At 56.8% G+C, this 26,566-nt stretch overlaps 2 protein-coding genes across 6 annotated transcripts in view; both read right to left on the reverse strand.

Annotated features, from left to right (window-relative positions):
• Nucleotides 1-1,035: 1,035 nt before the first annotated feature.
• RHOT2 (ras homolog family member T2) lies at nucleotides 1,036-25,213 on the reverse strand. 2 transcript variants are annotated; one of them, XM_029048778.1, is made up of 19 exons: nucleotides 17,531-17,580; nucleotides 17,357-17,415; nucleotides 13,013-13,094; nucleotides 12,785-12,828; nucleotides 11,810-11,863; nucleotides 9,917-9,969; nucleotides 9,203-9,311; nucleotides 8,736-8,837; nucleotides 8,215-8,313; nucleotides 7,921-8,029; nucleotides 6,651-6,771; nucleotides 5,820-5,904; nucleotides 5,548-5,693; nucleotides 5,357-5,457; nucleotides 5,134-5,264; nucleotides 4,642-4,722; nucleotides 4,210-4,332; nucleotides 3,882-4,084; nucleotides 1,036-3,472 (listed from the first exon to the last, which is right to left on the reverse strand). In XM_029048778.1, the coding sequence occupies exons 1-19, from the start codon at nucleotides 17,565-17,567 to the stop codon at nucleotides 3,355-3,357; spliced, it is 1,857 nt and encodes a 618-aa protein (XP_028904611.1). In that variant the 5' UTR covers nucleotides 17,568-17,580; the 3' UTR covers nucleotides 1,036-3,354. The 2 variants fall into 2 exon arrangements, with proteins under 2 accessions (XP_028904611.1, XP_028904614.1); XM_029048781.2 differs by lacking the exons at nucleotides 17,357-17,415; nucleotides 17,531-17,580 and adding an exon at nucleotides 25,163-25,213.
• The window catches only part of WDR90 (WD repeat domain 90), a 35,906-nt gene continuing 33,959 nt past the window's right edge, over nucleotides 24,620-26,566 (reverse strand). For all 4 annotated transcript variants that reach the window (XM_039915028.1, XM_039915026.1, XM_039915027.1 and 1 more), the window contains one exon: nucleotides 24,620-25,786. In XM_039915028.1, the coding sequence (XP_039770962.1) occupies nucleotides 25,629-25,786 (158 nt within the window). In that variant the 3' untranslated portion in view covers nucleotides 24,620-25,628. The remainder of the gene's footprint in view (nucleotides 25,787-26,566) is intronic.

Here is a 26,566-nt window from a genome sequence, read left to right on the forward strand (position 1 = left end):
CTGGGCCCAGGTGCCCAGCTTAGTGCTCACCCACCCACCACGTTCCCTTGGGGGGGGGGGGGGCTTTCTTCTTTTTAATGATCTTTTCTAAGCGCTTACTTAATGTGCCAGGTTCTGTACTAAGCGCTGGGGTAGATACAAGGGAATCAGGTTGGTCCCAGTCCATGTCCCACAAGGGTCTTACAGCTTTAATCCCCATTTCACAGGCGAGGGAACCGAGGCTCAGATAAGTGAAGAAACTTGCTCAAGGTCACGCAGCAGACAAGTGGTGGAGTCGAGATTAGAATCCAGGTCCTGACTCCCAGGCCCGGGCTCTATCCACTAGGCCATGTCCTGGCATTTTTCTTCACCTACTAGTAATTCATTTCAGTGTCTCACCATCGACTATATGCTCCTTGAAAGGAGGCAACACGTTCCCTCTGTTCTACTCTCCCGAGTGCTCATTACAGTGTTCCGGAGACAGCATCTCAATAAGTACTAATGATTGGGGGGGCAATTGAGGCGGCTGCGGCAAAACAGGGAATTGCCCCCTCTAGACTTTGAGCTCGTCGTGGGCAGGGAATGAGTCTATTGTATAATAATAATAATGTTGGTATTTGTTAAGCGCTTACTATGTGCCGAGCACTGTTCTAAGCGCTGGGGTAGATATAGGGTAATCAAGTTGTCCCACGTGAGGCTCACAGTTAATCCCCATTTTACAGATGAGGTAACTGAAGCACAGAGAAGTTAAGTGACTCACCCACAGTCCCACAGCTGACGAGTGGCAGAGCCGAGAGTCGAACCCATGACCTCTGACTCCCAAGCCCAGGCTCTTTCCACTGAGCCACGCCGTTTATATTCTCCTAATCGCTCAGTATGCAGCAAGCGCTCCATAAATACGATCGAATGAATGAAAGGGGCCGTCAGACTGAAGGATGGGCCGGTAAACTAGAGGGAGGGGCTGGGAATGCGATAGGACCAGGAAGACGACAGGGGGTGGTCAACAAGTCTCCAAATTAGTTTCACCTGGGCTGGTGAAACACCCACAGGCAGTGCCCCAAATCCCCAAACTCCTTTTATTGGAAAGTTCTTATCGCGTCACAAAAGTATATGGCTTTAGAGGGCAGAGATGACTCTCGGGGCTCAGGCAGGCCGGGGAAGGGTGGGGGCTCCCGTTCTCACCTGCTTAGAAGGGAAGGCGGAGAAGGGGGTCCAGCCGGCCCCACTGTCCCGTGGACGGCGCTCCCTCAGCCCGGCCCTTCGGCTGGGCCGTCGTGAGGGCATCGGTAGGTTTGTCCGACAACTCCAGCCTCATTGGATACAATGCGCTGCGGCAGCGAGAGAAACAGCTCGTGGGTGCACACAAGGCGAGATGGGGAGGGAGCGAGGCTCCGAGTGCCCAGGCTTCCCTTAGTGCCAGGCTGCACCCACCCAACCCCTGCACTGGAGAACAGGGCACACTGAAAGTGGCCCTGGCAAGGGCAGCCGCGATGAGCCGGTGGGGAGCCTTGTAGGAAGACGGAGCGGAAAGGCTGGCACCGTGGGATAGGCAGAGGCAGGATTTGAATTTAGAGGGCCGGGAAGATGGAATTACCGTTCCCCAAATTCCACTCAAACGGAGTGATGATAAAATCCAAACAGGAAACACTGTCCACCCCCCGTGGAATCTGCCGTCAGGACCGATGGGGTTTGGACAGGCGTTCGTGCGGGGGTAAGGAGACGTTGCTGAGGGCAGGCCATCCATATTTCCTCTAAACGTCCTTGTGGCCCGGTTGGACAGAAGCCCGGCCGAGGCAGGGCTGACCCGCTAATGACGTCACGCGTTATCTAACGGTCCCGCACCCGGGGCTCCTGGAACCCGCAGCACCTCTCACGTGAGGGAGGCCCAGGAAATCCACCTTCCCACCTGTCCTTGCCCCCACACTCCCCGTTTTCCTTACCATCCCGGAATCCCATCAAACTGACAGGCACCCTCAGGCTGCCCCATGCTCACCAGGACGGGTCAGCTCACACCCTCTTCCAGGGGTCAGGGGACTCTCTGCCCCCAAAGGGACATCCCTCAAAAAGCAGTAGCAAGGATTTCCTCTCCCTCCCCTTCCCGACCCAGGAGGTACGACTTGGCCTTACACTGCACACGCATCCACATTTCTGCCTGGCCTCGGAGGAAGAACTTGACTCAGTTCCCAACCAGGTACAGGTTTATCTCCAACTGCCCGGGGCTGAGCCCTGTGACAGCCTCTAGGGCCAACCCACCTGGTGGCTAGGAGACAGAGGGATGGGCGGTTTAAGGACCTGCACAAGGGCTGCTTTCTGCACCTCATTCCAGGCCCTCCGTGCCCCTACAACTGGATCACCACCCAAAGTCCACGCATACCCTCCTGTGGCTCACCACGGCCTGACGCCGGCTGACCCTCTGCCTGTAGGACAGCCCTGAGACCCGGGTCCTGGATTAGAGTGAGGGGGCAGACTGCTGCAGGCCCGCTAGGGTCACAGGCTTGCAGCGGGTGGAAGAAGGAAGGGCAATAGGGTAAGATGGTGGGGAGGGGGCTAGCTCCCTGGGATTAGATAAGAGGGATGCCCAAATTCCAGTTGGAGCAGGACCCAAGATGTCCCTTTTTCGGTGTGGTACCCTGCCTGGGTACCCCAGTGCGATGCCCTTCCTCCCCAGCACTTGCCATATGCCTGGGGCCCATACAAAGGCTTGGAGGCCCTGACCCTGAGGGGAGGGGCAGGGGGCGAGACCCTGAGACGAGAATGGCTGAAGGGAACGGTAGAGATGGGGACCCCCTGCTCTCCGAACCCCTGGAAGGCTCCGGGGAGGGAGGGACGGGCTGGCTGTGGGAGGAGAGGCCAAGTGCCAGACCTGAACCCAAGGGTGGCCCTTTCCAGCTTACGAGCCAAGAGCCACCACCCTAGACATGATTTGGCCCAGGGGCCGAGATGGGGGCAACTCAGTGACCTGCCCGCAGAGATATGTGCCTGGGTGACCCCGGGGCTCCAACCCTTGGCCCTGGGGTCCCAGGAGGAGGGCCAGCCTGAGGGGGGGCTGCGGGCATTTGAGCTATGCTGACTGCAGACCCTCGACCTTGTCCCTCCCCTGCCCCAGCACCAGCCTTGGACGAGGGTGTGTGTGTTTGGCAAACAGGTCTAAAATCCACCTAAAATCCCAAGTGGCCCCTGCAGCGAGTCGCTGCTACTGCGGCTCCCCTGGCTCAGCCCAGGCTGGGGTTCGCTCCTGGGGGTGGGTGGGGTTTGCGGGAGGGCTGGGGCGAGGGGGTGCGGAGTCCAGCGGGATACATCGGTGCCCGTGGGGGGCCCGTGGGGCAGTTCCTCACGCAGGCCGGCCGCTGGGAGGCGGTGGGACCGGTTTCGGTCCTACTTGTTCCGCCCCAGGGTCCGGAATAGGGCGACTCCGACCAGCACGGCCACCGCAGCGCCCACTGTGAGCCGCAGCCAGAAAGAGGCCGAGCGCCGCTCCGTGTCGCTCAGGTGTCTGTGGGAGCAGAAGGTGGGGGTAGGGGGACGCTCGGGGCAGCTCCCAGGGCTGCCTCCCACCTCACCGGCCCCTCCCCTCCATGGTGCTGGAAGCTGCTTTCCTGCACCTGCCCCCACCCCAGGCTAGCCAAGGCCCCTGCTGGAAAAGGCTGGGCTTGACCGTGGGGATCTGCTCCGGGGAAGACCCCTGCTTTGGGCAGGAAGTCTGCCCCACGGCAGTCAGGAGACTGGGAACTCCCCAAGGCCCCATAGCTGGGATCACTGAAACACTCACTGGGAAGGATCCCAGATCTCCCCGAGGGAGATCTGGTTGTTGTTCCATCTAGGCCCCAGAGCGCACCCCGCCTCCCCGCCAACTCCCCACCTTTCCTCCCCCCATCACCCCAAGCCCTGGGGGTGGTACCCACGGGAAGGTGGCCAGGGTGGCCAGCCGGGTGTAGACGGCGGGCGAGGGGGTGCCCGGGCCGCTGCAGGTGAAGTAGACGGGTGGAGGGAGCCGGTGCTTGGCACAGAAGTCGGCGGGGGTGGGTCCCCTCGGCGGGGCCACCTGGGGCAGGTCGGCCTTGGTGGCGACCAGGAGGCAGGGGGTCTGGCTGTCCAGGTAGTGCTGCTGTGGGGAAGGGGAAGGGGCAGGAAGACAAGGTGGGTGTACGGCCCCAACCACGGCCGCCCCCACCCGGTGTCCCCGGCCTCGGCCTCCTCCCCCCACACCCCGGGTCCGTTCGGGGGTCTTGCCTTGTAGATATGGGTGCAGTAGTGGAAAGAGCCAGGGTCGCTCACATCATACATCAAGCAGGCCACGTCACACGTGGTGCCGGCCGGCGTGGCCAACACCGCTTCCGGGTCGACCTCACACAGCTGCGGGGAAGAGCATGGGATTGGTCCCCGCCTGCCCAGCCGTGCCCTGGCCCGCAACGTGTCAGTTGCCACGCGAGGCCCAGGTGGGGCGGGTGCTGGGCATGTGCCCAGGCAGGGGGCCGGAGGGCCACGCCACTGACTGCTGTCGTCCCCCTGCCTCCGAGCCCAGCTCCCCAGCTCGGGACTTCAACTCCCTCAGGGCGGGCAGGGCCGCGCTGGGAGAGACCTCGGAGCCTCCGGTTTTGAGCTCTAAGCCCCAGCCCCCAGCAAACCCCAGGTGAGAGTCCCCCGCCCTGGCCCCCAACTCACGATTAAATACTTCTCCTGGCCGCTGACTTGCACGGTGTTGATGGTGTAGGGGGCCTGCTCTCCTGGGGGCTCCCGTGGGGCCTGCATTCATTCAATAGTATTTATTGAGCGCTTACTATGTGCACAGCACTGTACTAAGCGCTTGGAATGTATAATTCGGCAACAGATAGAGACAACCGCTGCCCAATGATGGGCTCGCAGTCTGATCGGGGGAGAGATTAGGCAGGCAGGGCAGAGACAGGAGATGGGGACCAGATGCGCTATGAGCCCCTGGCTTTCTCTGAGGACTCAGGACGGCTCTGCCACAGGAGGCAACCTGATGGGATTTACTGAGTGTCCCAGACGTGGCGTGATACACCGGTCTGGGAGGGTCCAACGGACAGCCTCGGATGGAGCCCCGGGACTCGGATGGGCTAGAAGGTTCTCCCCTGGCCGGTAGGCCCAGCCCGTTCCCCCCGCCCTCCGGCAGCCCCCCGCTCTCCGACCACTCACCGCCAAGCTCCGCCCAAGGAACGCCTGCAAGAAGGCCGACTTGCCCACACCCCGGGAGCCAAAGACCTTGCACAGGAAGACGCTGCGTTGGGTCTGCCCCTTCTCCAAGTCGATTCTCTTCTCCCGGGTCACTGCATGGGGCGGGGAGTGGTCAGTCCAGGCAGGGGTCTCCACCCCAGCCCCGTGTGTCCTCCCCCTCCCCTTGAAGCGTGCCCCCACCCACCTGCGATAGCATGCAGTTGGGAGTCCTGCTGAGCCAGGATGGGGTAGGCCAGGTAGCCTAGGTGCTCCAGGCAGTGGTGGACGTTGAGGTAGGCGACCAGCCTAGGGGGAGGGCAGCGTTACCGGGAGCCGGCGGGGAGGGGGCGGCGGCGCGGGGGGGGGTTCGGGGAGGAGGGCGGGGGCTGCGCTTACGTCCACTGGCAGAGGAATCCATGCAGGGAAAGCAGGCCTTTAGCATTGGTGCATACCGTGCGGTGGAGCCCTGGGCCCCAGGGCTCCGAGGGGAACACGCTGAAGAAGCTCTCCAGCTCGGAGGGGGACAGGGCTCCATCCTGATCCTGGAGACAGAGCGGCGGGGGCGGCGGGTGTGACCCCGGCTCCCGGGTGCGGTGGGGGTGGGGAGCGGGCAGGGGCCGGGGAGAGGGTCGGGGAAGGCCGAGGCCGCACACTCAACCCCTGCTCACCTGGTCGTGCTTCTCAAACATCCTCTGCAGGAACTGGTAGCCAAAGTGGCTGAGCTCTGTGGTAGAGCCGGGGGGCACGCGGATCCTGGGGAGGGGAGGGAGCGGTGTCACGGACAGGGCCCCTCGGACCCCATCCTCCACACCCCGTCTGGACGAGCGGTCGACGGGCTGAGCCCCACCCAGCCAGGGCGCCAGCGGTGGGCGTTGGGACACAGGCACAGCCCCGTTCCCGATCTGAAAGGCCGCCTGCAGGACAGGCCCATGCTGCACTGGCTCTATCTCCCAAAGGAGCAGTGTGGCCTCCTGGAAAGAGCCCGGGCCTGACTGTCAGAGGACTTGGGCTCTAATCCCAGTTCCTCCCCTTGTCTGCTCTGTAGCCTTGGACAAGTCACCGCACTTCTCTGGCCTCAGTTTTCTCATCTGGAAAATGGGGACTCGATACCTGTTCGCCCTCGTGCTGAAGACTGTGAGCCCTGCGTGGAAGAGAGACTGTACAACCTGATTAACCTTTACCTTATCTCGGCACATAGTAAGGGCCTAACAAAATACCACTATTATTATCATCATCATTAGGGATGGATCAGCAGGAAGGGAAGGGAGCATGCCCAGGGGCTGCTGATGGTCCCGGGACGTCTGCGGGGACCAACTCGGGTGGCTGAGACCACAGCAGGCCCGGTCCACAGCCTCACCTTCAGGCTGGCCAAGGACATACCCTGCTGGCCCCGGGGGGGGATCAGTGTGTGATTTCGGGGGCCGGGGGGGACACAGGCAGACAGAAGGGGGCAGCTGGCACCCCTCCTGGACCTTCCCCGGGGCACAGGGGGCACGTACGGTGGGAACAGGTAGTCCTCCGTCAGCTCCAGCTCATCGTTGTAGCCAAAGCGGCGCAGGATGGTCCAGGTGGTCTCATGCCGGCCCCGCTGGATGAAGAGGGTGTTCAGGAACAGGAAGCCTGTGGACAGATGTGGGGGAGGGGGAGGGTTGGGGTAGGGGGGAGTCAGGTAGCTGCCCCATGGGGCCCTGACACTCAGGACGAGTGGGCATTATAATCCTTCGTGGTGGGCCCCGGGCTTGAGAAGAGAACAAAGCCCAGGGACCCTGACCACTTGGGCTTCCCCCAGCCAGACGTGGGAGCCAAGGCACAACCTGGCACATGGGCTGGAAGCTCGGTCCCAGTGGGCTATGTGACCCTGGGGAAATCACTGAACCTCTCTGAACACTTTCACCTCCTTCTGTTCTAGGCCTATCCCAGAATGCCCTTGAACTCCCGTCTTTTGCCCAAGTAGCCTAGACTGACCTTACCCAGGGCTGCCTGGTTCTGGACTCTCCCCGGGAGGCCTCTGGAAGCAGGAGTTTTGGAAGTGACCCAGATGAATCAGAGATCACCCTCTCTTCCCGCTTCCCTGAGAATGGGGCCAGGCCCACTGTCCCCCGTGAATGTCCAGGGCCTACTTGGTGGGGGTCTTCTTCCCCCTGCCCTGGAGGGGTCCCGGAGCCCACTGGCCCGGCTCGGTCCTGCACGGGGAAGGCAGGGCCACGAGAAAGAACGCTTTATTGTTCCTGGGCTGCGGGGTTGGCATCCGACCCCACCTCTCAAAGAGATCTGCTGGGTGGCTGCGGGCAGGAACCCCTCCCTCTGGGCCACCCGGTGGCCCACGTGTCTTCAGCCGGGAGCTCCGCGGCTGCCCTGGCCCTCTGCCCCGGGTCCAACTGGGCACCGTCGGCAAGTCGGTCCTAGCGCCCCGTGGGCTCGTTTCCTGACTTGAGTTTTTGTGAGGTGGCCCGGCAGCCAGCTGGCGGGAGACACTGTGGCCTGGTGGAAGGGGGATTCAGGAGACTTGGGTCCTGGCCCCAGCTGCTCGTTCTCAGACATGCTGCATGGAGTCAGGGAGGGGTCATAATTCCCTCCAAGGGCTGGTGCCGGGACAGGAGGGCCAATGCGTTAGAAAACCCAGGACTCTCCGGCTCCTCCAGGAGCAGGGGACCCAGCAGTCCCTGGAGGAGAGCTCTGGGACTCTTGAGGGAAGCCAAGCCCAGCCGGGCCCTACCGGAGCAGGAGGAGGAGGAGGAGCCAGAACTATGAGGAAGTGGCAGCCATTACCGTCCAAGGTCAGCCCGTCGCCTTGGACACCACCTGCCGTGTTCTTACACACCACCGTCTTCACGTCTTCCAGGGCTTGGGGGGCCAGCGGGTTTCCGAAACAGGATTTCTACTTCCCGAGAGATGCGGACATCAGCAAGATCTTCAGCCGGGCGGAACCCACCGGGAGCCTCCCAGCAGCCGAGCCCCAAGGCCGGCCTCGAGGAAGAAGGAAGGGGATTGTGGCAGGAGGAGGGGCCTGGGGCTGGGGGCGGGCAGGCCTCGCCTCTCCCACTCCTGCCTCCCCTCCTGTACCTGGAAGAAATTGAGCTCGTCGTCACTGAGCACTTGGTTGTTGTCCTGATCCGAGAGGCGGAAGATGCGAGCGAGGGCCTTGGCACACGGAAGCCTGAGCTGGGGGAGACATGGCAACCGGTCACTCGGGTCCCCACTCCCGGGGCGGACGGCATCAAGGATGTTTCACTGAGGGCAGTGGGGGCACCTGCCAAGCCCAGGCCAGTCGCATCACCCGCTCTCTACAACCCTGCCCCAGGGCCTGCGCCGGGCTGGGTGTCCCTTGACGTGGTCTCCCTGCCTGAAGCCAGGCGGGCACTAGTTCCAGAAGGGAGAGGGTCCAACTCAGGCAGGGCCGAGGTGCTGTGGTGCCCGGGCTCTGGGTGGGCCGGGCCAGACCCTCCGGGGCAATGGCACTTAGGACCAGCCAGGCCTCTCTCTCCAGGGCCCAGGGGGACTGAGTGAAGGCAGGAGCAAACCCCATCTCATCCAGAGGGGTGAGTGGGAGAGGGGAAGCCCATCGGCGGGCCCCCCTTTCTCACCCGCTTCTCCTCCGGATCGTACAAAGGAGCAGTAGGGTGCAGGACGGCTTTCTGCGCGTAGTAGAACAGCTCTGAGATGTTCTTCAGGTTCTTGGCCGAGCACTGCAGAGGGCGACACCCACCCACCCGAACAGATCAGAAGGGCTGCCAGAGGGTCGGATCAGATCACAACACGACCAGCCGCCTCCCTTCCCGCGGGGAGGCCTGGCCTTCGTGTCCTCACCCGCCCCGCGAGTCTGGGGCCTGGATCAACCTCCCTGCCACCCAAGGCAGGGGTGCCACGGTCACCTCGGCCCGCAGCCCCCAAGTCAAGAGAGCCGGGAGAAGGGAGATGGGGCTGAGCCCGACTGCCCACCCAGAAACAGGATGGTACTAGCTCATTGCAGCCCCGCACCCGTATCGGCCCCAGCCCTCAACTTGCAGGGGTGGCCCCCAACCAGGCCGGCAGTCCCCGGGGCCCCTCTCACCTCCACGCAGGTCTCAATCTCGGAGAACTGGTTCATGATGGGCAGGATGGCTTCCATGGAGCTCCCGGAGCGTAGGTCAGACTTGTTGCCCACTAAGATGATGGGAGTTCTGGGAGAGGACCCACAGCAGGGGTGTCAACAGAGGGGAAGGCAGGGAGCTCTGTGGAGGGCTGCTGGGGGGTGGCCCCCACCTGCTCGCCTGCAGAAGGAGGCCAACGTGGAACCCAGCAGCCGAACCCCCTGGGAGCGCGGGCAGCCCGGAGGCCTGTTTAAAGGGCCCATATTAGCTGCCATTCCATTCTGCCAGGGGCAGGTAGGTAGCCACTGGGCCTGGAAGGTTCACTGCACACCTCTCCCCTCAGCCAACAGTCCCCTAACAATAATAATTATGGTACTTGTTAAGCGCTTACTATGTGCCAAGCACTGCAGATACAAGTTGAACAGGTTGGACACAGTCCCTGTCCCACGTGGGGCTCACACGCTCAATCTTCATTTTACAGATGAGGTCACTGAGGCACAGAGAAGTGAAGTGACTTACCCCAGGTCACAGAGCAGGGAAGTGGCTGAGCCAGGAGTCGAACCCAGGTCCTTCTGACTCCCGGGCCCGTGCTCTGTCCATTAATCCATGCAGCCTCCCCCTAGGACAACCCGCCCTGCCGAGCTGGGCTTGAGGGAGGTGAGTTCTGGGCTCCCGAGAAGAGGCGGGTTCAGTACCTGGGTCCTTTCTCCATTCCCCCGTTCACCAGCGGAATCCACCTGGTCCGGATCTGAAAGGCAAAGCCCACGGGGGCCCAGTGAGGCCAGGCCAGACCCACGGACAAGGGACCAGGCTGGGTCATCAGAGGAGACACTGAGGGATATTGGGTGGTCTCCACTGAGTCGCTGGATGCAAAGTCAGGGATGGAAAGGGGAGAGTCGGGGCTGTTGGATGGTCCATGCTGGGTCACTGGGGGAAGAGTCGGAGACGGAGAGGGGGAACCGGGGGTGTTGGACTCCTTTATGGGCTCCTCCTCTTCCTCTCACCCCCTAACTATAACTCCACTTACACCCATTCCCTTGGAGAACTCAATCGCTCCCACGGTTTCAACTACCACCTCTGTGTGGAAGATACATCTCCAGCCCTAATCTCTCTCCCTCTCTGCAGTCTCACATTTCCTCCTGCCTTCAAAACATCTCTACTTGGATGTCCTCCCGTCACCACAAGCTTATCATGTCCAAAACAAAACTCCGTATCTTCCCACCCAAACGCTGTCCTCCCGTGACTTTCCCATCACTGCAGGCGGCACCACCATCCTTCCTGTCTCACAAGTCCCTAGCCTTGGCTCCCCGACTCCTCTCTTTCAACCCACATATTCAATCCATCACTAAATTCTGTCGGCCCCACCTTCAGAAAACATTGCTAAAAACTGCCTTTTCCTCTCCATCCTAACTGCTACCACGTTACCACAATCACGCCTCCCATCCCATCTGGATTATTGCATCAGCCTCCTCACTGACCTCCCAACCTCCTGTCTCTCCCCACTCCAGTCCCTACTTCATTCTGCTGCCCGGATCAGTTTTCTACAAAAATGTTTAGGACATGTCTCCCCACTCCTCAAAAAACTCCGGTGGTTGACCATCCACCTCTGCATCAAACAAAAACTCCTAACCAATGGCTTTAAAGCAATCCATCACTTGGTCTTTCCTACCTCCAATTGCTTGTCTCCATTTTAGCACTTAGTAGAGTGTGTGGCATATAGTAAACGCTTAACAAATACCATTATCATTATTATTACTACCTCACCTCACCACCCTCCTACACACTCTCCTACCCAGCCCAAACACTTGACTTCTCACTGTGCCTCAACCTCTTCTCTCTGCCAACCCCTGGTCCACATCCTGCTTCAAGCCTGGAACCCCCTGCCTCAAATCCGTCAGACATTGACTCTCCCTGCCTTCAAAGGCTTACTGAAGGCGCATCTCCTCCAAGAAGCTTTCCCAAACTAAGGCCCCCTTTCCTCTTCTCCAACTCCCTTCTGCGTCGCCCTTACTCCCTTTGTTTTCCCCCCAGCCAGACCCACGGCATTAAGGTCCATATCTGTCATTTATTTATTTGTATTGATGTCTGACTCCCTCCATCTAGACTGTAAGCTCATTGTGGGCAGGAAATGTGCTGTTTACTGTTGCACTGTAATGTCCCCTAAAGTGTTTAGTACAGTGCCCTGCACACAGTAAGCGCTCAGTAAATACAACAGTGACTGAATGAATGGACGGATGTTCCATCCTTAACCACGAGAGGGGGTGACCAGGTAGGGCAGTGCAGCCTGGTGCCCCTGTTGAAGATGGAGCGCTGGGCTGGGTGGCCATCGAGAAGAAAAATGAGTAGTCAGGAATACGTACAAAATGAATGGAAAATAGTACGGTGGGTGATGACACGTTCAAATCATATACAAATTTTTCCAAATCCTGGGCCCCGGGGCCTGCTAACCATTTCTAACCAATTCTTGTCCCCAAGGGAGTGCCCTCCTCAGAGAGAGAGGAAGGAGCCGGTCCTGGGAAGGGGCAGTCAGAGCCAGTCTTGGGGGCCAGCCTCAGGGGTCAGCCCAGGTCTGAGTGCCCTCCACTTACCTTGTCGATGGTGGTCTCCTCGGAGACGTCGTAAACCACGCACACCACGTTCGCCTGCGGGGAGGGAAGCGGAGGGGAGGCAGCTGAGCAGCTGGGCCGCCTCTGCTCTCCCCCTACCGAAAACAGGAGATGGCTCTTTGGCAGCCTCTACCCACAGGCAGCTGTGGGCCCAGCTCACGCCCGAGCCCGGTCCCATTCCCTCTCGGCCTGCCTCGCTACCAGGAACCAGAGCCCCTCAGGCTTCTTGTCTGAACAAGTCCCTGATTTTAGTGACTGTTTCCCCCACTAGGTTATAAGCTCCTTGAGGGCAGGGATTATGTCTACCAACGTACTGTACTCTCCCAAGCATCCGGTCTAGTGCTCTGCACATAGGTGTTCAGAAATACTTTTTACCTGATTAATACTTGTGAAGAATCCATGCCGGTTTCCTTCACTAGACTAAATGCTTCTTGAGGATGGGATCAGGCCTGCTAGGTCTACCATACTTCCTCAAGCACACAGGTTAGGTGATTGACTCACTGATTGATCAGAACCTCAGCAAAGGATTAATCAAAGCTTCACGCTGAGATCGGGTAAGTCCTCGGCTCACCGGAGGCAGGGAAGCCCCCAGGCCCAAGGCTGTGCAGAAGAAGGAGGACGGCCCTCTCAGCTGGAGGCAAGGATCCTCCCCAGCCCTACACTTAATAATAATGTTGATGGTATTTGCTAAGTGCTTACTATGTGCCAAGCACTGTTCTAAGCGCTGGGGTAGATACAAGGTAATCAGGTTGTCGCATGTGGGGCTCACAGTCTTAATTCCCGTTTTACAGATGAGGGAACTGAGGCATAGAGAGGTTTAGTAACTTGCCCAAAGTCACACAGCTGGTAAGTGGCGGAGTCGAGATCAGAACTCACGATCTCCGACTCCAAGCCCGAGCTCTCTCCACTAAGCCACCCTGCTTCCCCAGCTCCCCAGAGTGCCTGCTCCAAGCCTACCTTTTGGATCTCGTCCTGCAGCTCCTCCTCTGTCTGCTCGGCCTCTGAAATTCAATGGCGCCATCAGCAATTTGCCGCCCTGGTGCCCAAGAGGAGCTCGGTAGGGTGGGCAGGGCATGGGCCCTTGGGCACAGGTGGCAGGAAGACCCCCTCAAAACACACACACACACACACACACATACTCACCCTGCCCCTCCCCCAAATCAGGGCTAGTCCAGGGGGTCTCACCTGAGTAGTCCACAATGTGTGTGGGCACCTTCTCGGGGGTGACATCGGCCGGAATGGTGATCTCCTCCGCCCGCGGGGGGACCTTGGGTACAGATGTGGCATTTCAGAAAGTCCGGGCCCGAGAGGCCGAGGAGGGGAGGGGCGGCTGGGAGACGGGAGTCCTGAGCGAAATGGGGTGCAGGTCGGAGAAAAATTGGCTCATGGCATTGGTTCTGCACAGAAGCGCGGCTGGGGAGTTAGGGGCCCGGGCTAAGACCCTTGAGGGCAGGGATTATGTCTTCAACCTAACAGGACTCTTCCAAGTGCTTAGTACAGTGCTCTGCCCACAGCAGACACCCGCTAAATACTAGTATAGGGTGGTTTAGTGGAAAGGGCACGGGCCTGGGAGTCAGAGGTCATGGGTTCTAATCCTGACTCTACCACTTGCCAACTGTGTGACCTTGGGCCAGTCACTTAATTTCTCTGAGCCTCAGTTACCTCATCTGGAAAATGGGGATGAAGACTGTGAGCCCTACGTGGGACAACCTGATTACTTTCTATCTACCCCAGTGCTTAGAACAGTGTTTGGCACATAGGAAGAGCTTAACACATACAAACGTTATTACTATTATTACTGGTACTGGATTGAAAGTCATGTTACCATCCTTCCCACTCTCCTCTCTATGCCCTGGGGCCTGGCTTCTTCCTCTTCCCTGTTGTAGGTGGTGAGAGGCAGATTGAACTGGGGTTAGGGGGTGACGTCTGGCCGTCCATCCTTCATGGCCTCCACTCCCAAACAACCAGCTGCTTCACCCCATCCCTCTAAATGCAGAAGTTAAGGAACTACCTCTGGGAGGCTCGGCTTTTCCCTGTTGTTGGGGAAACTGTGGGAGGAGCCACCCCAGACCGGCTCCACAATTTAAAAGTGCTGCTCACTGGCCCGGGGCGGGGGAGGATCCTTCTGTCCTGCCCCACTGCTTCCGAGCCCAACCCGGCCGCACCCCCTGCCCCCACCCGGCGGCCCGGCCCGGGGCTCTGGCGCACACTCCTCCCCTCCCGGCTGGGTTTATGGGCATATAGGGATCTGGATCAATAAATCTGCTGGTTGAGGCAGCAAAAGAGAACCATTAAGTGGCATCTTCGGGGAAGTAGATATCAAGCTCAAATTAGGAAGCGGCTAAGCACGGGCCACCCAATCGACGGGGCCTGTTACCAGCCCAATTAGGGTCCATAGTGGCTTTTTCTGGCTCGGGTGCTCTTTAACACCTAGCTCCTCCTCATCCTCACCCCCGCCAAAATGAGAAAATGGCTCCTGGGCTCGAGGGGAAAGACGCAAATTTGGCAACAGGGCCAATCGTACCAGTGCCTGCTGGGTGACTCTGGGGAGGTCACTTTACCTCTTTGAGCCTCAGTTTGCTCATCTGGAAAAAGGGAATTAAATAATCATTTTCCCTCTGTTATACATGAGGAGCCCCTGGGTGGGACAGGAATTGTGTCCCATCTGATTGTACTGTATCTACTTCTGCATTTAGCCAGATGGCTGGCACATAGTAAATGCTTAACTAATATCGTCATTGCTATTATGGGCTCCTGCTTTTAATCAATGATATTTTTTGAGCACTTACTGCTTGTTCAGCACTGTACTAAGTGCTGGGGAAAGTACGATATAACAGAGCGGTACACAAGTTCCCTGTCCACAAGGAGCTCACAGTCTAATGGGGGAGACAGACATTAAAAGACAGGTAAGGGAAGCAGCCAAGCAAAAGGATGATAATAATAATAATTATGGTATTTGTGAAGCACTTACTATGTGCTGGATATGGATTTTAGTGATGTGGGGATGGGGCTGTTAGGGGGTCGGACTGTAGGGAGGGAAAACAAGGTGAGGGGGATGAGTGCTTAGTCGGTGATGGCTTCCTGGAGGAGATATGATTTCAGCCGGTCGGTTGGCAACGTAAAGGGAAGGAAGCAGCGTGGCCTAGTGGAAAGAGCAGGGGCCTGGGAGTCAGAAGGACCTGGGTTCTAATCCCGCCTCTGCCACTTGTCTGCTGTGTGACTTTGGGCAAGCCACTTTTTCTTCTCTGGGCCTCAGTTACCTCACCTGTAAAATGGGAATTCCGTGAGCCTCACGTGGGACATGGGGCCCCTTCCTCTCCATCCAAACCGCTACCTTGTTAGTACAATCACTCACACTGTCTGGACTGGATGACTGCATCAGCCTCCTTTCCGATCTCCCAACCTCTTGTCTCTCTCCACTTCTGTTTATACTTCAGTTTGCTGCTCGGATTATCTTTTTACCAAAACGCTCTGGGCATGTCAGCCCCCTTCTCAAAAATCTCCAGTGGTTGCCTATCAACCTTGGCATGAAGCAAAAACTTCTCTCTTGCCTTCAAAGCTCTCCAACACCTTGCCCCCTTCTACCTCATCTCCCTTCTCTCTTTCTACTGCCCACCCCGTACACTCAGTTCCTCTGCCGCTCACCTCCTCACTGTCCCCTGTTCACGCCTGTCCCGCCGTCGACCCCTGTCGCTGTCCTGAAATGCCCTCCCTCCTCACGTCTGCTGAACTAACCCTCCTCCCCTCTTCAAAGCCCTTTTGAGAGCTCACGTCCTCCAGGAGGCCTTCCCAGATTGAGCCCTCCCTTTTCCTCTGCTCCTCCTCCCCTCCCCATCGCCCCGACTCCCTCCCTGCCCCACAGCACCTGTGTATATATATGCATATTTATTATTCTATTTTATTAATGATGTACATATATCTATAATTCTATTTATATCAATGCCTACTTGTTTTGTTTTGTTGTTTGTCTCCCCCCTTCTAAAATGAGGGCCTGCTGTTGAGTGGGGATTATCTCTGCTGCCGAAGTGCATTTTCCAAGCGCTGAGTCCAGTGCTCGGCGCACAGCAGGCGCTCGATAAACCCGACTGAGTGAATGGAGGAACGAACGAAGGCACGGATGACGGGGCCCGTGTCCCACCTGATCGTGCCGTACGTTGCCCAGGCTGGCGCTCGGCCCGGGGCCTGGCAGAGACGGAGCGCTTAGCAAAGGGGCTGCTGAAGGGAGCTGTGGGCAGGCTGGCAGGGTGGAATGAGGGTGGGAGACGGAGATGGCGAGGAGGTTGGCATTAATAATAATGATGATGGTGCTTCCTAGGTGCCAAGCACTGCTCTAAGCGCCGGGGGGGGGAATAGAAGGTCATCAGGTTGCCCCACATGGGGCTCACCGTCTTCATCTTCACCGTCTTAGAGAAGCAGTGTGGCTCAGTGGAAAGAGCCTGGGCTTGGGAGTCAGAGGTCGTGGGTTCTAATCCCAGCTCCGCCACTTGTCAGCTGTGTCACTTGGGGCAGGTCACTTCCCTTTTCTGGGCCTGAGTTCCCTCATCTGGAAAATGGGGATGAAGACTGTGGGCCCCATGTGGGACAACCTGATGACCTTGCATCCCCTTAGCGCTCAGAACAGTGCTCGGCACAAAGCGCTTAGCAATGCCAACATGATTATTATTATTCTAATCCCGGCTCTGCCACTTGTCAGCTTTGTGACTTGGGGCAGGTCACTTCCCTTCTCTGGGCCTCATTGACCTCATCTGTCAAACGGGGATGAAGACTGTGCACACCACGGGGGACAACCTGATGACCTCGCATCCCCTTAGCGCTCAGAACAGCGCGTGGCACATAGCGCTTAACAATGCCAACATGATTATTATTATTCTAATCTGCCTCTTAGCTGTGTGACTGGGGGCAGGTCGCTTCCCTCCTCTGGTCCTCAGTGACCTCATCTGTCCAACGGGGATGAAGACTGTGCGCCCCACGGGGGGCAACCCGGTGACCTCGCATCCCCTTGGCGCTCAGAACAGCGCTCGGCAAACAGTCAGCGCTTAACACTGCCAACATGATTATTATTACTCTAATCCCGGCTCTGCGATTTGTCAGCTGTGTGACTGGGGCCAAGTCACTGGCCTTCTCTGGGCCTCAGTGACCTCATGTGTCCAACGGGGATGAAGACTGTGCGCCCCACGGGGGACAACCCGATGACCTCGCATCCCCTTAGCGCTCAGAACAGCGCTCGGCACACAGTCGGCGCTTAACACTGCCAACATGATGATTATTATTCTAATCTGCCTCTCGGCTGTGTGACTGGGGGCAGGCCACGTCCCTCCTCTGGGCCTCAGTGACCTCACGTGTCCGACGGGGATGAAGACTGTGCGCGTGACGGGGGCCAGCCTGATGCCCTCGCCGCTCTCCATCCCCGTTTCGGAGCCGAGGGCGCGGAGGCCCGGAGAAGCGAGTGGCCCCGAGGGGGGCGCCGGGGAGGAGGCGGGGGGGGGGGGGGTTGGTCTCCCCCGGCGTGTGCGCGCGCGCGTCCCTCACCTCCTCCGGGAACTCCTCGCCCACCAGGGCCATGATCAGCGACGTCTTCCCCACCTGGGCTGCGGGGAGAGGCGGAGGGGACCGGCCGCTCAGCGAGGAGCCCCCGCCCCGAGGCCCCACGAGGACCAAGGACCCGCCCCCGTCCTCCCCCGGCGCCCCCCGAGCCGCCCTTACCGTCGCCCAGCAGGAGGATGCGAACGGCGCCCTTCATGGCGGGCGAGCGGGCGGGCGCTGGGGACCGGCCGGGGCCGCTCCCCTCACACCGCACTTCCGGTCCCGGCCGCACCACCGACGCGCCGACGGCCGGGGCTAGAGCGCCGCCGCGCCACTCGCGCCGCCTCGCACCGCCCCCCGGCGGGACCCAGCCGCACTGCAGCCCGCCGCCCCGGCCTCTCACCCGGGAGCCTCACCGACTTCATCCCCCTTTGACCGAGGAGGTCACCGAGCCCCACAGAAGTCAAGTGACTTAATGATGATAACAGTGGTATTTGGTAAGCGCTTACTATGGGAAGATAGCTGTTCTAAGCGCTGGGGGAGAAACAGGGTCATCAGGCTGTCCCACGTGAGGCTCACCGTCTTCATCCCTGTTTGACCGAGGAGGTCACCGAGCCCCACAGAAGTCAAGTGACTTAATAATGATAATAGTGGTATTTGGTAAGCGCTTACTATGGGAAGAGCGCTGTTCCAAGCGCTGGGGGAGAAACAGGGTCATCAGGCTGTCCCACCTGAGGCTCACCGTCTTCATCCCTGTTTGACCGAGGAGGTCACCGACCCCCACAGAAGTCAAGTGACTTAATGATGATAATAGTGGTATTTGGTAAGCGCTTACTATGGGAAGAACGCTGTTCTAAGCGCTGGGGGAGAAACAGGGTCATCAGGCTGTCCCACGTGAGGCTCACCGTCTTCATCCCTGTTTGACCGAGGAGGTCACCGAGCCCCACAGAAGTCAAGTGACTTAATAATGATAATAGTGGTATTTGGTAAGCGCTTACTATGGGAAGAGCGCTGTTCCAAGCGCTGGGGGAGAAACAGGGTCATCAGGCTGTCCCACCTGAGGCTCACCGTCTTCATCCCTGTTTGACCGAGGAGGTCACCGACCCCCACAGAAGTCAAGTGACTTAATGATGATAATAGTGGTATTTGGTAAGCGCTTACTATGGGAAGATAGCTGTTCTAAGCGCTGGGGGAGAAACAGGGTCATCAGGCTGTCCCACGTGAGGCTCACCGTCTTCATCCCTGTTTGACCGAGGAGGTCACCGAGCCCCACAGAAGTCAAGTGACTTAATGATGATAATAGTGGTATTTGGTAAGCGCTTACTATGGGAAGAGCGCTGTTCCAAGCGCTGGGGGAGAAACAGGGTCATCAGGCTGTCCCACGTGAGGCTCACCGTCTTCATCCCCATTTGACCAAAAAAGCAGCGTGGCTCAGTGGAAAGAGCCTGGGCTTGGGAGTCAGATAGCATGGGTTCTAATCCCGGCTGTGCCACTTGTCAGCTGTGTGACTGTGGGCAAGTCACTTCACTTTTCTGGGCCTCAGTTACCTCATCTGGAAAATGGGGATTCACTCTGAGCCTCACGTGGGACAACCCAATGACCCTGTATCTCCCCCAGTGCTTAGAACAGTGCTCTGCACATAGTAAGCGCTTAACAAATCCCATCATTATTATTATTTGACAGATGAGGTCACTGAGGCCCAGAGAAGTCAAGTGACTTTATAATGTTGGTATTTGTTAAGCACTTACTATGTGCAGAGCACTTGCCCCCAATCACACAGCTGACAAGTGGCGGGGCTGGGATTAGGATAATAATAATGTCGGCATTTGTTAAGCACTTACTATGTGCCGAGCACTGTTCTAAGTGCTAGGGGGATGCAAGGTCAGCAGGTCGTCCCCCGTGGGGCGCAGTCTTCATCCCCATTTGACAGATGAGGTCACTGAGGTCCAGAGAAGGGAAGTGACCTGCCCCAAGTCACACAGCTGACAAGTGGCAGAGCCTGCATTCGAACCCATGACCTCTGACTCCCAAGCCTGGGCTCTTTCCACTGAGCCATGCTCTACCTGTTGCCCGATGGTCCTGTCCAAGCACTTACTACACTGCTCTGCACACAGTAAGCGCTCAATAAACACGACTGAAGGAAGGAATGAATGCCATGAAAATCCCACCTCTTTCTTCCTCTTTTTTTTTTGTCTTTCTTAAATGCTTACTAGGCGTCAGGCACGGGGGTAATTCATTCATTCAATCATCCTTGCTGAGCGCCTACTGGGCGCAGAGCACTTTACTAAGTGCTTAGAGTGTACAATTTGGCAACAGATAGGGACAACGACGGCCCTACAACGGGCTCACAGTCTAAAATAACAATAATAATAATGGTATTTGTTAAGCACTCATGTGCCAAGTGCTGTTTAAGCAAGGTCATCAGATGGGACACTGGCCCTGTCCCACATGGGGTTCAAAGTCTCAATCCCCATTTGACAGATGAGGTGACTGAGGCACAGAGAAGTGAAGTGACTTGCCCAAGATCACACAGCAGACAGTGGAGGAGTTTGCATTACAAGCCACGACCACTGACCCCCAAGCCCATGTTCTTGCCATTAAGCCATGTTGCAAAAGGGGCCTCCCCCATCCCCCTTCCCTTCACCTACTGTGCCCAAGCCCTCCTGGTTTCTGCCACGAAAATACCAGGTCTTTTTTTTTGGTATTTATTAAATGCTTATTATGTGCCAGACACTGGGGTAACAATAATAATTATTATTATGGTATTTGTTAAGCACTTACTATGTGCCACTGTACTGGGACTCACAGTCTTCAACCCCATTTTACAGATGAGAGAACTGAGGCTCAGAGAAGTGAAGTGGCTTCCCCAAGGCCACACGGCAGACAGGTGGCGACGCCGGGATGAGAACCCATGACCTTCTGACTCCCAGCCCCATTCTCTATCCACTAGGCCACGCTTATCAGAGTGGACACACGGCTCACAGTCTTAATCCCCATTTTACAGGTGATGGAACTGAGGCACAGAGAAGGTAAGTGACTTGCCCAAGGTCGCACAGGAGACCCGTGGCAGAGCTGGGAATGGTCAGTCAACTGATCGTATTTATTGAGCACTTAATAATAATAATAATAATCTTGGTATTTGTTAAGCACTTACTACGGGCAGAGCACTGTTCTAAGTGCTGGGGTATATTCAGGGGAATGAGGTTGTCCCATGTGAGGCTCACAGTCTTCATCCCCATTTTACAGATGAGGGAACTGAGGCACAGAGAAGTGAAGTGACTTGCCCACAGTCACACAGCTGACCGGGGCAGAGTCGGGATGTGTGTAGAGCACTCTACTAAGTGCTTGGGAGAGAACAATTTAACAGACACATTTCCTGCCCATGACAAGCTCACAGTCTAGAGGGGGTGACAGACATTAATAGAAATAAAATGACAGATTATACATAAGTGCTGTGTGGGTGGGAGGGGGGAATGAAGAAAGGGAGCAAGTCACAGTGACGCAGAAGGGAGTGGGAGAGGAGGAAAGGAGGGCTTAGACAGGGAAGGCCCCTTGGAGGAGATGGCACTTCAATAAGGCTTTGAAGGCGGGGGAGAGTCATTGTCTGTCAGATATGAAGAGGGAGGGCATCCCAGGCCAGAGGCGGGATGTGAGCAAGTGGTCGGTGGCGAGGTAGATGTGATGGAGGTCCAGTGAGAAGATTGGCATGGGAGGACTGAAATGTGCGGGCCAGGTTGTAATAGGAGAGTAGCAAGGTAAAGTAGGAGTGGGCAAGGTGATTGACTGCTTTAAAGCCAACAGTAGAACTTAGGTGTGATGTTTTAGAACCCGGATCCCCTGACTCCCAGGGCTGGGTATTTTCCACTAGGCCATGCTGCTTCTCAGCAAATGCCTTTCATATGCTCTGCATACAGAAGCCAAACTGGAGCCGGAGGGGAGCCAGGCTTCATGGTGTCCAAGTACGCCCAAGACCCAACGAGGAGCAAGGCGAAGGCCAGCTTGCTCAAGGGGCTGCAAAGGCTCCAGCTGCCTTTTGATTAATAATAATAATAATAATAAGGGTATTTGTTAAGCGCTTATTATGTGCAAAGCACTGTTCTAAGCACTGGGGGAGATACAAGATAATCAAGTTGTTCCAAATGGGGCTCACAAATGAGGGAAATGAGGCATAGAGAAGTTAAGTGACTTGCCCAAACTCACACAGCTGATAAGTGAATGTAAGCCCATCAATGGGCAGGGATTGTCTCTATCTGTTGCTGAATTGTACATTCAAAGCGCTTAGTACAGTACTCTGCACATAGTAAGCACTCAATAAATACTATTGAATGAATGAATAAGTGACAGAGCTGGGATTAGAACCCATGATCTGACTCCCAAGCCCGGGCTCTTTCCACTAAGCCATGCCGCTTCTCCATCAGATCAAAATCAAAATTAACTGTGGTACTTGTTAAGCACCGACTGCTGCCAGGCACCACACTAAAGCCTGAGGTAGACAGAAGATAATCAGTGCAGGCACAGTCCCTGTCCCACACTCATTTGGCTCACAGTAATCAATCAATTAGTGGAATTTATGGAGCACTTACTATGTGCTAAGCACTATACTAAGTACTTGAGAGTAATAATAATAATGATAATGATATTTGTTAAGTGCTTACTATGTGCCATGCACTGTTCTAAGCACTGCAGCAGACATGTTCCCTGTCCAGGGAGAATGGGCATGGAATCCCCAGTTGACAGATGAGAAAACTGAGGCCCAAAGACATTATGAATAATAATAATGAAAATAATAATTATGGTATTTGTTAAATGTTTACTATGTGTCGGGCACCGTACTAGTGCTGGGGTGGCTATAAGCAAATTGGGTTGGACACAGTCCCTACTCCATGTGGGGCTCACAGTCTCAACCTCCATTTTATAGATGAGATCATTGAGGCACAGAGAAGTGAAGTGACTTGCCCAGAGTCACAAAGCAGACAAGTGGCAGAGTCGGGATTAGAACCAAGATCTTCTGATTACCAGGCCTGTGATCTTTCCACAAACTCATGCTGCTTTGCTCCAGTTTCTTGCAGTAGTAGTAATATTGTTAATTAAGTGCTTATTTATTCTTTCAACCCTATTTATTGAGCGCTTGCTGGGTGCAGAGCACTGTACTAAGCCCTTGGGAAAGTACAACAGAGTTGGTAGACATGTTCCCTGCCCACAGTAAGCTTACAGTCTAGAGGGAAGACAGGCATTTATATAAATTATGGTTATGTACATAAGTGCTGTGGGGCTGAGAGTGAGGTGAATAAAAAGTACAAATTCAAATGCAAGGGAGTGCAAGAGGAGGAAATAAAGGCTTAGACAGGGAAGGCCTCTTGGAGGAGATATACTGATGGCTTTGCAGGTGGGGAAAGGGAACATCTGTCGGGGACAAAGAGGGAGGGCATTCCAGGCCAGAAGCAGGATGGGGGTGAGGGGTCGGCAGTGAAAGAGATGAGATTGAGGTCCAGTGAGTAGGTTGGCATTAGAGGAGCGAAGTGTGCGGGCTTGAGTTGTAGCAGGAAATCAGAGAGGTGAGGGAGGAGGGGGCAAGGTGACTGAGTGCTTTAAAGCCGATGGTAAGGAGTTTCCGGTTGACGACATGTTTAAATCATATACAGATTTTCCCATTGGAGGTTCTTGAGGAGTGGGGAAACGTGGACTGAATGTTTTGGTAGAAAAATGATCTGGCCAGCAGAGTGAAGTATGGAACGGAGTGGGGAGAGACAGGAGGCTGGGAGGTCAGCCAGGAGGCCAATGCAGTAATCAAGGCAGGATAGGATGGAGAGGAAAGGGCAGATTTTGTGTGCGCAGAACACCACAGACATGTTCCCTGCCCACAGTGAGTTTAGAGTCTAGGGGGAAGACAGGCATTTACATAAATAATTTATTTAATAACAGAACTGTGTGCAGAACACTGTACTAAATTTTGGGAGAGATACACAGCACTCACACGGCACTCATGAGTGCACACATACGCAAACACACATTCATTCACTCGTCCATTCAATCATATTTATTGAGCATGTACTGTGTGCAGAGCACTCCCAAGCGCCTGACTAGGACCTAAATAATCTGTGAGAGACAGAAAGCAGTGTGCCCTAGTGGATAAAGCATAGGCCTGGGAGTCAGAGTTCCTGGATTCTAATCCCAGCTCCACCACTGTCTGCTGTGTGGCCTTGGGCAAGTCGCTTCACTTCTTGGTTCCTCAAATGCCTCATCTGTAAAATGGGGATTACGACTGTGAGCCCCATGTGGGACATGGACTGTGCCCAATCTGATTAGCTTCTATCTACCCCAGCGCTTAGTACGGTGCCTGGCTCATAGTAAGCGCTTAACAGATGCCATTAACACAAGGATGAAATGAGAGTAAAGTGAAGAACAGGGAAGGGAGGAGAGGGGGAGACAGACGGATCCTAGGGAGAAAAGGGGGGAGGGTGGTGTCTGGGAGCAGAGAGCAGAAGGCCAGTCTTGGGGCAGAAGGACAAGGGGACCAAAGACCCGGGGCACTAGCCTCTACGTCCCCGTTCTCCAGCGTGGCTCCAGCTTTTCTAGGTGGCTACTAATGCCAGAAAGAGGGCCCTGTGGGGCCCATCAGCCTCAAGGGGGTTCTCGGCCCCTCTCCCACAAATTTGAGGCTGGGGCAGTGGAGGGAGTGAACCATTCTCCCCTGGACCTGTGCCGAGGAGGCAGTGAGGTGTCGAGGGAGGGGTGCTGAGCTCCAGCTCTCCCTGTCCGTCACAGTGACTCGGCGGGCCCCTTCTCTACTCCTCCGCAGGAAACTGGTGAGAACAGCCAAGAGCAGCTGGCCTCAAATCCCAGCTCTGCCAACTGTCTGCTGTGTGACCTTAGGCAATTCATTTCACTTCTCTGGGCCCCAGTTATCTCATCTGGAAAACGGGGATTGAGACTGTGAGCCCCAAGTGGGACATGGACTGTGTTCAACCCGATTTGCTTGTAACCACCCTAGTGCTTAGTACAGTGCCTGGCATATAGTAAGCGTTTAAACTATTATTATTATTATCTCCCTTGTTTCCTGGCAATGGGTGGGGGTAGGGGCAGCTCTCCTGCCTGCCGGTGGCCCAGGCGGGCTGGCCAGCAATTGCTGGCCTGAGGGACTGTCAGAGGCAAAGCCGGAACCAATCCAGTCTCCCCGTCACAGGAGCAGACCCCTGCCTCTCCCCTGAGGATGGAGCCGCTGGCCGTGGAAGCTACACGGTCCCATGGACAGACCAGAGGAAACGGGGACCTCGGCTGGTTTGGGCTCCTGGGCAGATCCAAACCCCACATTTTTATTGAAAAGAGTAGAAAGCGAAAAAGTCCTGGAGAGAAAAGGCCGGAAGAGAGAACTGCTGGCCTGCCAACTCCACTCTGCCCACAGTCAGAGCAATTACAGGGTTCCGTCCCCAATATCAACGGTCCCCTCCCTCCTTCTGCACACCACCAAAACCCACATTGACCCTAAATCCCTGGGCCACTGGGTCCATTCAAGGCACTGGGAAGTCGTGGAGAGAAGCTTGCCCTCTGACCCCCTTCGTTTCACGACGACACGAGACACTCCGGGATTGAGCTGAAGGATCCAGGCGGAGGGACAATCTGCAAATCCCCAGCCTGCACAAGTCTCTGCTCCCCATCTAGAGGGGCCCCGGGCCACGGTGGCCGAGTCAGGGTGGGACCGGGAGGCCATTCTGGCTAAGCCAGGGGGTGAGGTCGGGACCTCATCCAAGTTTTGGTTTTTGCACAAGTAAGCGCTCACCCCGGTGGATGCCGGGAGTCACCGTTCCGGCTTACCTCAGGGCACCCCAGAGAGAGGAGTGCCTGGCCACTTCCAGCTGGGCCCTGGCTTGTTGCTGACGGCACGCTTCAGCCTCTGGGCCAAGGCCCATGCCCAGGAAAGGGCAGAGCGGGGAGGGGCGGTCCGACCCCAGCCCAGATGAACGTGTGTTGGCTTCCCGCAGCAGAGCTGTAGCTGGGACCTCCCAGCCCCATCATGGGAAGTCAGGCAAAGAATCTTCAGCTCCATCCACCGGCTGGGCCCAAGGGTTCAGCTCTGAGGGCTTCAGGGTGACCGAAGAAGCACTGGGCCCCGGGTCCAGCCACGCGGGGCGGAGCTGGCAGGCAGCAGCCAAGACCCAACAGGGGGCCTGGACAATGCCCCCCACCACTGGCACTGCCACTCCCCCTGCCCACTGCCGCCAGACCAGCCTGGGCTCTGATTCCGAGCACCGAGCTGCCACGCGGGCACCGGCCCCGGGGCTCACTGGTCCATCACCTCCCACACCAGGAGAGTGTTGGAGGACGCCGTGAAGAGCAATTGGCCGGACGGGGTGAACCTGCACAGGTGGGCGGGGTGGCCGTGTCCCACGAAGTCCTGCTGCGTCCTAGTCCGACATTTGATCAGCCTCAGCAGGCCTCCTGCAGGTGGCCGGGGTACCGTGATAATGAATAACTGTGGCACTCATGAATGGGCCAAGCGCTGGACTGAGCACTGGGGCAGATCCAAGATAGTTGGGCTGGACCCGCATGGGGCTCTCAGACAAAGGGGGAGGGAGAACAGCTATCGAATCCCCATTAAACAGCAGAGGAAAATGAGGCCATGAGAAATGAAGTAACTTGCCCAAAGTCACACAGCAGGCAAGTGGAGGATTCAGGATCAGAACCTGGGTCCTCTGACTCCCGGGCCTGGGCTCTAGCCACTAGATCCTCGCTGACCAACGGCTCCAGATCCCGGGAGGTGAGGAGCTGGGCCTAGGGACTCAGGGACTGGTTGAAGTCAGTTGAAGCCCTGCCCCGGGTTGACAAGGAACAGGGCGGGAGGGATGGAGGATCTTAATGAGATACTTGTTTCCCTGCTGTTACAAAACTGATCCTCCCAGACTAAGCCCTGGGGCAGGGGTGGCGGCATTCCCACCGGGGGTCACGGGGTGGCTGCAGGGGGGAGACCAGCCAGCAGCGGGCCCCCGAGTTATGACTTCGGTGTGGAGCTCCCGGGAAGGCATGGGGCTGCCTGGAAGGGAGGGGATTCCCTCCCTTATCCCCTACCCCTAATCTATTTGAAAATCCGTCTCTTGCTTAGACTCTAAGCTCCTTGTGGGCAGAGATCCCATTTACCAACTCTGTTGTACTGTCCTCTCCCAAACACTTAAAACGGTGCTCCCCATATAGTAAGCACACATAAATTACTGCTGATCGATT

The sequence above is a fragment of the Ornithorhynchus anatinus genome, chromosome 21, assembly GCF_004115215.2.
Source record: "Ornithorhynchus anatinus isolate Pmale09 chromosome 21, mOrnAna1.pri.v4, whole genome shotgun sequence".
NCBI classification, from domain to species: domain Eukaryota; kingdom Metazoa; phylum Chordata; class Mammalia; order Monotremata; family Ornithorhynchidae; genus Ornithorhynchus; species Ornithorhynchus anatinus.